This window comes from Desmodus rotundus, chromosome 2 (assembly GCF_022682495.2).
Source record: "Desmodus rotundus isolate HL8 chromosome 2, HLdesRot8A.1, whole genome shotgun sequence".
Lineage (NCBI taxonomy): Eukaryota > Metazoa > Chordata > Mammalia > Chiroptera > Phyllostomidae > Desmodus > Desmodus rotundus.
Window position 1 is genome coordinate 141,693,535 of NC_071388.1, and position 11,557 is coordinate 141,705,091.

The 11,557-nt window shown below is 40.1% G+C and overlaps 1 protein-coding gene across 15 annotated transcripts in view; it reads right to left on the bottom strand.

The window, feature by feature from the left end:
- The window catches only part of NEB (nebulin), a 197,269-nt gene that overhangs the window by 125,806 nt on the left and 59,906 nt on the right, over positions 1-11,557 (bottom strand). For all 15 annotated transcript variants that reach the window (XM_053918664.2, XM_053918673.2, XM_053918671.2 and 12 more), the window contains exons 42-52: positions 11,340-11,546; positions 10,761-10,865; positions 10,498-10,605; positions 9,537-9,848; positions 8,121-8,327; positions 6,217-6,321; positions 5,111-5,218; positions 3,332-3,643; positions 2,823-3,029; positions 2,266-2,370; positions 1,201-1,308 (exon numbers count right to left, since the gene is read on the bottom strand). In XM_053918664.2, the coding sequence (XP_053774639.1) occupies positions 1,201-1,308; positions 2,266-2,370; positions 2,823-3,029; positions 3,332-3,643; positions 5,111-5,218; positions 6,217-6,321; positions 8,121-8,327; positions 9,537-9,848; positions 10,498-10,605; positions 10,761-10,865; positions 11,340-11,546 (1,884 nt within the window). The remainder of the gene's footprint in view (positions 1-1,200; positions 1,309-2,265; positions 2,371-2,822; positions 3,030-3,331; positions 3,644-5,110; positions 5,219-6,216; positions 6,322-8,120; positions 8,328-9,536; positions 9,849-10,497; positions 10,606-10,760; positions 10,866-11,339; positions 11,547-11,557) is intronic.

Consider the following 11,557-nt stretch of genomic DNA (forward strand, 5'->3'; position numbering starts at 1 on the left):
CTGTTCAGGATCCATTTCTTAATGCACAAATGATTAAAAACAGCTAAGTACAATATGTTAGATTAGAAAGAAAATTCTACATTTTCTACATCCAGTCCTAATGCGGTTTTCCCAACTGAATCTAAATGTTGGCATCTAAATCACAAGTAGAATGATCAGATGACTGAAGGAATTATTAACTACAATCAAAGGAGAACATGTAAGAAACTTGAAATGTTTGAAGAGATATCAGGAGGAAGAGGAAATAAGCTACTTTGTGGTGTTTCTAGAACACAGAACCGTAGCTGATTGGTAACAGAGTTAGGTTCCATAAAAGAAAATGTAAAATAATTCAAGATGATCCAACAAGGAATTGGACACAAAAACTCTTACATTCATAACTAGTCATAGACTAGATGCCCACATGTTGGAGATGGAGAGGCGTTGGGGCATTGAATGGGGAGATTGTATTAAATAACCTTTAAGTTATCCTCTGACTCTAAATTCTATGATTTTAATTTATTAAGTATTTATAAAAATTGCTCTAATGTTCTTAAATTTTATAGATACAAAAACCATTTGAAACCGAGAGGAGATACAATCTGTACAATGGTGAGAAAGTTCATTTATAGTTAATTTAATTTTAGTGTAAGATTTCAAAAGTTTCTAATAGGTTCACTTGGAAAGAAAATAGGTACTATCAAATGTTGCATTGTTAGGAAGTTACTGATGCTATTTCTTTAATTCCTACCCTATCTTAACCTTACGGGGAACACATAACTTGAAACGAAAATGGGTTTATGTTCTGGGGAACTTGCAATCATCGCCATTGCCATTATTGGTCCAGTCTCATTACCACATTGACTCCTTTTAATGAGGTACTGACCTTCGAGCCAGAAAGCAGCACTAATACATTATCTAATTACTTTTCCAACACTTCTGGAGTGCCCCAAATTAATTGAATTAGGGAGAATCTTCCCTATATTCTTAGAATGTGTTGTTAGATTCTGTCTTTAGGCAGTCTTTCTCTCCAAACCAATTCCTTGTTTTGTTTGGTTTGAAAGATTGTGATTAAGAGGTTGTGCTTTCTTATGAAATTCTGGTAATTTATTTTGTATAGCCAAGGTCTTCTGAATTTTTTGTGGCTTATTATTGGGATTAACAAAATGAAGCATTAAGGTACCTGATTCAGGCCCTTATGGAAGTCAAAGTGGTACTTACATCACTAGCAATATCTCTTGAAGCCTTGGCCAACTGTACAGAAATTGCATCAACTGGGAGATCATAGCCTTTCTTCAAAGCTTCTTCCCAACCAAGTTTATAGAGTTTCTGCAAATTAAAGACATGATTCAGTGTTTGTTATTCAGTGTGTATTAAAACCCCAACAGATTACTGAACAAAAATTTACCTAGAGAATAGAGATCTAGGTAAATCTAACATCACCCACCTTATCTCTAAAGATATGGATAAAAACAAAACAAGCTGTTTAATAGAGCATTGACTAAGCACCGTGTGACCTGGATTCAATTTTCTGGCTCTGAGACAACCCCCAACACCAGAGGATATCATAGACTATGGCCTTTTCTTTTCAGATACAATACAGGCATGTCAGGTATATCGGGTAACTTTCCCGATATACCTGACATGCTTGTGTACTCATATTTTGAACACAGATGTTAAAATAATTGACAATAAAAAGTCAGGTAACAAATAGTAATTATCTAAGTGATAAAAGTAATTTAATATTAATTAAAAGTAATTATCTAAGTGATAAGATGCCTTTTATAAGGCGCAATAAGTGAGTTAAACTTTCTGAGTCAAATTCATTGAATGGATGCATTTGTGTGAAAACTGAATAATAACAAAAACAGCTGAACGCCGTTCAGGACTTCCTATGTGTCGGGCTCTGTGCTGAGGGCCTTACATGGAATTTCTCATTTGGTCCACACAGCAGTTCAATATCATGGGCACTTCCATGGCCCCAATTTTAGGGATGAGGAAATTAAGGTTTAGACCCAATATTATACAACTTATAAATGGCAAAACCAAACTCACGCTGGGTCTGTTTGATACAATATTTTCTTCCAACAGTTATTTATTTCCTTCCCACTCTCTGCCAAACACGATGAGTACTGAGAAAAACAAATCAGTGCCTGCCTCCGTGGAATTTTGGCTGGTTGGTTTGATTCATCCATTTCCAATGCTGTAGCATTTACATCAGTGTTTTTACCATTATATCATTAATAAACTTAATTAGCTTCAAGCCAAGTTTTTATGGGGCTTTACCTGACTGTACTGGGCTTGATTCTGCTTGGCTTGTAAAATATCCGGTGTGTCGGGCATCAGATGAATCTTGGTTTTGTCTTTGTTCCAATCAATGGTGTATAAGTGCTAGGAAGTTAAAAAAAAAGCATTTGAAATTTGAATAACTTTTGAGGACAAACCAGAAAGAAAAAAATATAGCAGAGTATTTGAATGCACACAATTTGAATTAGAATAAATTAATTTATTAACTAAAATAGTATGTCATTCAGAGAAGACACAGAAATCAAACTCAGATATTAAAAATAAACTTTTAAATGTTTTCTATCTTCTAGGATGGATCAAAATGACAATAACTGGAAGATACAATAAATGGGAAAAAAGTGATTTTTAACTCAATTAGAAGGGCAGGAGAAATAAAACTAAGAGGTGGGCAGCAGGAGAAAATGGCATAGGACGTGCTCTGGACTGTTTGCCAGCCTCTAGAAGTGGTGACCCAGAATCAAATGTCGCAGACAAGAACCAGAGCTGTGAGCCCTGCCCCGCTGGGAACTGTGTGGAAGGACGGCTGTTCTGTCTACCTTGTTCATGTTAAGCGCATTCTGCTTGGCAAGAACCATGTCCATGGAGTCAGTCAGCTTCTTAAACTGGAAATTGCTGGGGTGCTGGCGGTACTTCTGATCGCTGGCATATTCAGTTGCTTTCTTGGCCTTCTCCACGTCTAGGGAACCAGCTGGACTCCAGCCAAGCCCTTTGTACCATTCGTTGTAGTCCTGCTTATATTCATTCTATAAAGAGAAGAGGCAAATCTACTTTACCACATCAATTTACTTTTTTAACTCTATTTTTATTGGTGACACTATTACAGATGTCCCTATTTCCCCTGCTCTGCCCACCTCCACCCAACCCTCATCTCCCCCCCACCCCAATTCCTTCTGGCCTTCACCACACTGTTGTCTTTGTCCGTGGGTTATGCATGTATGTTCTTTGGCTAATCCCTTCACCCGCTAGAAAATTGTGGCATAGAAGACTGTGATCTCCTTTCCAATGCTAGGAATCCATCCATCATCCAGAAAGAAAAGAGCCTTACTTCACTCTGTATGTGATTCATATTCTTGCTCAGCTGGATGTTCATGGCATCTGGCAGGAGGATGTACTTGTGAATCAGGTGCTTATAGTTGGTGTTGGTGATGTTGGCTTGGGCATCCTTGGCGGCTCTGACACTGAGCATGTCGGCAGGGGTGTGGTAGCTGGTCTTTGTCTTCTCATAGTTTTTCTTGTACTCCCGATCGGATTGCATCTTCGCCACTTGCATGGAATGGACTAACTTGGGATCATCCTCAAGACTGCGGAAACCAACCATTTTCCCCTTTTGCTTTTCGTAATTGTATTTGTATTTATACTGTGAAGAAAATTGGAACATTTATTCAGGGTAATTCCCTTGACTTAGAAATCATTCTAGTGTCAGCATTACATATTTTCATAACAAGTAGTACTTGTACAGAATTCTACAGTTCACAAAACACATGTTTCACATTCATTTGTGTGACTTGACACAACTCTACCTTGTCAGGTAGATGGCAAAGTCATTGTTACCGCCCCCATTTGATAGATGAGTAGGCTGGGAGACAGAGGTAAGGGACTTGTAAGGTCACTAAGGATTAGAACCTAGATCATGTGATGATACTCCAGGCTGCCTTCCACACATACTCTGCTGTTAGTGTCAAAGAGGCCTTTAGTTGGCAGTTAGAGTATAGCAAATGAGAGAAAAAAGCAGAATGTTCTCAGCAGCTTGATACTTCCATGAGAAATCATCGAGGTAGTTTTTACTGATCATAATAGGTTCAGTTGGGAGATTCACTGTATAAATTTAGACAGCTTTATATTTGTGAAGCTCCTTTTCTTTTAAGACTCTCTATACTGGTCTAATAGGGAAGAAATTTTACTATTTATTGCCCAATTCCCCTCTTTAGAGGGGAGAACCTGACACATGGATACATTCTATTTATCTCTTATGGGTTTGAGTGTGCGAGTTAGGGGGTAGGAGCTGGGAGAGCCAATTCCTCCAGCCTAATAGAGGGAGAAGCATTTGGAGTTCTCAGGAAAATGTAGGAGTGAGACAGGGATGGATCAGTAGGAAAGGAAATGTGGAGAACAGAGACAGAGGAGGAGAGAGAAAGTATGACGGGGGATGGCTCAGGAAAAAGGGCCGTGAAATGTGCTCCTCTCTTTAGCCCCAAGTCATTAAGTACTCCATATGGGTGGATTTTGGGGGGGAACAACCAAATGAAAGAACTGAGTGTATGTTATGGCAGTGGTATACTGGCACACCAGCTTCTGGTGGCGAAAGCCCTAAATTGTAGTGTTTGCCAATTTCTGTGGTGCAAATATCCCCACTGTGGTTAACGTCAAACTACCAACATTTTAACAACTGGTTTGCACAATTCCCGGTTAGTTAATAATCTGTTGTCATGAGCACAAAAGATCAGCACGCCCAGCATACCACCTTATGAGACATCCTGTTAGGAAGACAGATCCTAAGAGGCAAGAACAATCCAAGTCTTTGGGTTCCTACAGGCCTCAGCCTTGGTGACAGAGTTCAAGATAAATTCACCTAGGCCTCATGAGTCAGGGAGCAGGCATCCATACAGTCAAAAAGCATTCTGGGTTTTTTTTTCTTCCAGAAATAATGGAGAAAACAAAAGAGCAAAGCTAAGAAGAATTCACAGAATAGCACTAGTGAGGCTATTGTTAGCAGGCACATTTTCTTCCATATGCTATCCAGTCAGTTTTTCCAGAATTCAGCCCTTATTGTTCTGGTAGGTAAGAAACCCCGCCCAGCCAGGTGACTGCTTTCCTTCAGACTTACATCGCTTGCAATGTCTCTTGAGGCCTTGGCGGCTTTGATAGGAATCGCGTCAGTTCTGAGATCATAGCCTTTCTTTTTAGACTCTTCCAGAGAAAGTTTGTAGAGTTTCTGTAAGGGAGGCAGAGGAATAGTTTTCTTTTAAATAGAAATCCTGGATTTATTTAAAATAGTAAACTAGCACTGTGGCATTATTCTTATTTTGGAACAGAATGTTTCACTGGTGGTTCAATGGCTGGATGTTCTCACAATTAACAATTGTGTTTGAAAAAAACTCATTACAGACTCAAACATACCTTTAAGAAATCAGAAAAAGTGAAAGTTCTCTGTTAGGTTATAAATATGCTTTTTTAAAACGTGAAAACCCAGTAGATTCTTATTGATGCATTTTATCAAGTAAAAGTCAAGGGAAGACTACAAAACAGCCACATTCTTACACCAAAAGAACACTTCATTGTTTTGCAGTTGACACTTTTATTTATATAATTGTGTGGGTTCTACAATCCAAAAAGAAATCAGCAATTCCAGATCTCCATGTAATTCAAACAAAGAAAAGAAAAAAATAACTGGCAGAATTAGAGGATTTCCTAGCAACTATGATTAGGCTAACAAAGGAAGCAGAATAAAACACCCTCTGCATTTCCTAACATTAAGTGTTGCACATTTCTTGTTATGAGGCTTGCCTCAAATTCTTCAAAATGTGTATCTTCCTTTTCCATTTAGCTTTTCCAGACCCCTTCTTTAGGACCATCTCAAAAGCTTGGTGGATGGACTCTCTAAGAATGAAGTCCTAGGATTCTCACTTGCTTTTCCTCTTCCCCTGCTCCTCAAGTGTTTCTCTTCTTGTCAAGTGTCTTAGTTTGAGCAGGAGGACTTGCTCCTAAAACAAAATCCACCTGCCCTTCAAATTCCTAATTGCCGGGGCCAAGTCTCATCGATAGGCTGACTCCAACTGTCAGCAAAGCAAGACAGAGAAAGATTCTCATTTTTGGATTCCTACTCTTACTTTCAAAACATTTGCTCTCATAATTAAGACTTACTAGTCAATTCATTTTCACTGGTTCAGATCGGTGGGAAAGAAAGATGACAATAGGGGGAATTGTACTTACATCACTCATGTTAATTGCATTTGCCTTTGCCAAAATAATCTGGGGGATATCAGGCATGATGTGGACTTTGGTCTTGTCAGCCTCCCACGCTTGTTTGTAGAGGTGCTAGAAAGTAAAAACGAACACAAAAATCCCAGGGGAAGTTAACACCTTAAAAGGAGTCTGGCTTAGTACATACGTCATTGTTCATAAACATCAACATTTTATGTTTTTTATTAGCTAGATCTTATTTTTATAAAATTTAAATTAAAAAGGTGCTTATTCAAACAAGACAGTGGAGAGGATGTAGGATACAGAGTAAAATGTCCTATGCTCTTATTTGACGGCCTGGAGACAGCATCTCCATCCCCAAATTTTCTGGGCATATTAAAGCCCACATATAGTCCTTTTTACATAAATGAAGTCATATAATACATAATGTTCTATATCTTGCCCTTTTTAGAAGTCTACGTTAACATTAACCCCCTTGCAAATAACACAACTTCTTAAATCTTTGCAATCTGGCAGGTAAAAAAAATGCTATGCCTTTGTTTTAGCAAGTTTAATGAGAAAACAAAACCAAAAATTATAGAGCCTTCTCCTAGACCAGGGGTCAGTAAACTTTCCCCGTAAAGGGCCAGATAGTAAATATTTCAGGCCTTGTGGGTCCAAGGATCTCTGCCATTAACTACGCATCTCCACTGTTGTCGTGTGAAAGCAGCCATAGATAATATGCAAAACTGAAATTCATGTAAATTGCCACATGTGGCTACTGGCTATAGTATTAGCACGATTGTAGAGGAAAGAGCAGTAGCTGCTCATCAGAATTTGGTTCTAGTCTGGACCCAGCAGTTCACCAGCTGTGCGCCTTTAGGGCAGGGGCCTGCCTCTCTCTCTCCTCAAAGCTGCAATGGGAGGGTTCACCCTGGTGATCCCCAAGCTACCTCTCAGTGTTAGCATTTGCTGTTTCTGCGATTCTCGTCTTGGCCTCACTATTCTGCAATAGTAATTATTAACAATAAAGAAAAATACGAAAGGTTAATGTTGTAAAAATAAAAGTATGCTTGTGATAGTTTAAATTCTAAATGTTAAAAGGGGCACTGAGAGGTGTGCCTCCTCTTTTAAGCAAGTTCCTTTCAAGGAGGTTGCTCTTCTCGACAAACCTGTTTTCTCAGAAGACTCCAGAGGATTTACTCAGAGACTTAGCATAATACAGCTATATTTTTAGGACTATCATTTCCTGCAACTATTTCATGTTAGAGTCAAAATAATTTCCCCCTTTTTTGCTAGTCAATAGCATTTGAAAGTGTGACCCATATAATATAGCCAATGCTGCTACAATTACTTTATTATCTGTAACTTAAAAAACATGTCCAAGTTTGATGTACTTGTTGGTCCTGACATCAACTTATAGCTATGAAATACAAAAATACACTAAGACTTTCCTAAAGGCTAGAATAATTAGTAATCCAAGGAACTATTGAATTCCCAGAGAAGGTCGTGGTTCAGAATGCTGCCGTAAGCCACGTGATCCAGGAGTCTGCTTCGATCCCATCACAGGGAAGCAGAGTGGGTGGGTGGGTAGGAAGCAGGGTGGGTGCAGCACCCGGCTATTACCAGGCAATCTTCTGATTCAGTCTTGTGAACTTCTACTCAAACTCACCTTAGACACACACGACTCCAAATTACTTTGTTACATCTATTGGGTAGAGTGGTTCATTGAGCATTTGGGCAGGGGCACTTATTAAGACTAATTTTTATATATATGTATATATATATATAAATTTTTTAAAATTACAAAGCCCTCTTTCAGGGTAAACATTAATTATGATGCCCTAAAATTCAACAAAATCTGTGGATTAAATGTAAGACATGCCTGGCTTCTCCCTGATGCAGATGAAATACTAGATTATTGAAAGACTTACATCATTCATAATTTTTGCGTTATTCTGGGCCAAAACCATATTCATTGAGTCCATCAGTGTGGAATACTTCAGAGTGTCTGGATGCTGACGGTACTTCTTTTCACTGATAATCTCCATGGCTTTCTTGTTTTTCTCGGCCTCCAGGGAGCCCAGAGGAAGCCACCCAACGCCTTTCATGAAGTCAGCGTAGTCAGCTTTGTACTGATTCTGCAGAAGAGGAAAAGTTCCAGAATGAGAAGAAACCACAGCTTCTAAGAACCCTGCATGGGTATTTAACATCCCATAAGTTCCATTTCAGTTTTCAACCATAGTGTGTTGAATTTCAACTATTTTTATCCCTTAACTTTATATTTTATACATTTCTTTGCATGAGGAATTAAAAATAAGCACTAATATCTTTGTGATTTGTCTTTCTCAATGCCTTCCTGAAGAAAAAGTGCTAAGAAATACCAAATAGGTTAAATTACCACATTACTATTATCTCAGGAAAGGTGACTATGCTAGCTTAACTTCACAAAAATTTTCAAGTTCTCTTGGTTAGTAAGTGCCTTATGGGGACCCCATTTCCCTCTTTCCCCAGAAGTCTCTCATCGGCCACCATTGGTACAACTCCCTCAGGTATACCAGGTATACCAGGAACCTCAGGTATACCAGGAACCTCACTGGTACTTTATACAATTTCATTTTTCTCCTGTCAGCTCTGACATGTTCCTCTACAACTATACACACAGTTGCTTTCATTTGGACACGTGTGTACCTCATATATGTAATATATATGTTATACATATGAGATAACAGCTCAGCTCTTACATTCCCAAAGAGAAATACAGTCTTGGTGTGGCCGGCATTTAATATGTAATTTAAATTCACTTTTTCCAGCCACCAAGTGTCCTCTGTAGCTGAATTCTTGGGTCTCTACTGTCAGTGCCTTCTTCACATTCATTCTGATAAGCCTCCTCGGCCATCGCCTCCTCGATATTTCCTCAGGAGGTGAGACAGGCAATCACAAAGTTGGGCACAGTGGAATGAAGGCCGGTTGGGAGTGAGGGGCAGGAGCTCTCCACTTATCTGACTCGCTGCTTTCCCTCTCACTTCTTTATTAGGAGCCTTTAGGCCTCTTTGTCAGACAGACTTCTTTCAATACATTCTTTCTGAAACCGAATTTCGTTTGTCATTGCTGAATCCAGCATCCAGCAAGGCTCACGGCAATAAGAGTAAAAAATAAGACTTAGTTTCTAAAATTGATCCCCTTTTGTTAAAAAAATAAATTTAACCTAAGATAAAAAAAAATACACCTCATTGGGAAATTACACATGAATTTCTTTCAGGATTCTCAAAATATCATTACTTATGGTCATTAATGATTTGCTTGCTATCCAGAGTCAGTGCTCTGCAAACGGTGTGGCTATGACGTACATCGCTCTGAATCTGCATCATGTTTTTCGCCAGTTCGAAGTTCATGGCGTCAGGAAGCAGGTTGTACGTATGGATCACATTCCTGTAGTTGGCGTTGGTGGCCACTTCCTGAGACTTCTTGGCTGCCACCACACTGAACATGTCCACCGGGGTGTGGAAGGATGTCTTAGATTTCTCATAGCCTTTCCTGTACTCCCGGTCGGACTGCATCTTGGCCACCTGCATGAAGTGCACCAACTTGGGGTCGTCCTCCAGGCTCCGGAAGCCAATGTGTTTCCCTTTGGCCTTTTCATAGGCTTGCTTGTATTTGAACTGTGGACAGGAGTAAAAGCATGGTGATGAACAGAGAGGAGAAAAGAGAGGAAAATATAGTAAACTAGATGCCATCAGCTTTGGCATAGGTGTAGAGTTTTAAAGCTACTCTAAAGTTAGAAAGAAAAGAGTTCATAGGGGCAGGGAGCAAAATCTTTTTACTCTAAATTTCTTGCCAGACTTGAGTCCATAGAAAGAAAATGATCTCAGGATTAATCAAATAAATGTGGAAATCAGTTGTTTCAGGGTGCTTTAGAAAGCAGCTTTTCCCACTCAGCTGACTGACCCGCAGAAAAGGCTGCAGAGCCAGTATTTCATGGTGCACCTTTAAACTTAGGAAAAGCCTGCTCATGGGTCTCCTAGGTAAATGTGTAGCTTGCATCCCTATGTTTTTGCTTGGAATTAACTATAAATGATTTGAATACTCTAAAAGCAACTTATTTTAACAAGACCCAGTCACTTTTCACATTCAATAATGAACAAATGATTAGAGTGTTCGTGGACTGAGTGAAGGGATGTGGCTGTGTGTTGCATGGGGTGACGGTCCCACCAACACTGGGTAGAGCCGACTGCAGCTCCCGGAACACACAAGCTTGGCTCCTTTGCTCTGGTCCTCTCAGCCTAAAGCAGGCCCCATGGGAGCACTTACATCACTGGCAATGTCTCTAGAGGCTCTTGCAGCCTTTATTGGGATGGCATCCGGCCTCAAGTCATATCCTTTCTTCTTTTCTTCTTCCCAGCCAGCTTTGTACAGTTTCTAAATGATTAAATAGAAAAAAAAAAATCAGCATCTTGTTATTTGGGTTAGAACAGGAATCCTGATTTCAAAGTGGTGGGCATGTAGAAGACAGACATTCCATAAACATTAGTTCCCTTCACCGTCTCCCCTATATTTGTTGTTCATCTACTTACATCACTCATGGTGATTTGGTTCATTTTGGAGAGTAAAATGTCTGGCGTATCGGGCATGACGTGAATGGTGGTTTTGTCTTTGTTCCATTTCTCAGTGTAGAGCCTCTACAACAAGAAGGGCAGGCACATGATTGTACAGCAGGACCAGTGTGTAGTGGTGCTGCCAGGAGGGGGAGACTCACAACCCCATGGTAGAAGAGTTTAAATCTAATATTGAAAAATGAGTGAGATAGCAACAGGGGCTGATGAGACTAGACACAGGATGAGGGAAAAATGATCAAACAAGGGAGTCTTTTCCACTGAAACAACAAATACCATCTTGCCTTCACCTCACGCCACATGGGTTTTGTGGTTCGGTCACACCCTCAGCATGGTGTGGACAGATAGCCCAAGGGTCAGTGTAAGTGAGAGCTCTCCAGATGTGAAGCGAGTTATAGAATGCCCCTCCTATCGCCACCACCACCAGGACCATCAGAGAGACTGAAATGCTGGCAAAGACAGATCATGGTGGCAGTGCCAGGCTCAATGGCATGAGCCCTGTGAGGGTTCTTGGGCCGAGGCCAGCAGGTGAGGCCTTACCTTATCCATAGTCAGTTTGTTGCTTTTGTTAAGTGCCTGCTCCATGGTGTCCATGGCATAGGTGAACTTCAGCTTCTCAGGGTGCTGGCGATACTTCTTCTCGCTGAGAATCTCTCCTGCTTTCTTTGCCTTCTCCACTTCCAGGGACTCTATGGGGACCCAGCCAATCCCTTTCATCCAGTTGGTGAAGTCGGATTTGTACAGATTCTTTACAACAT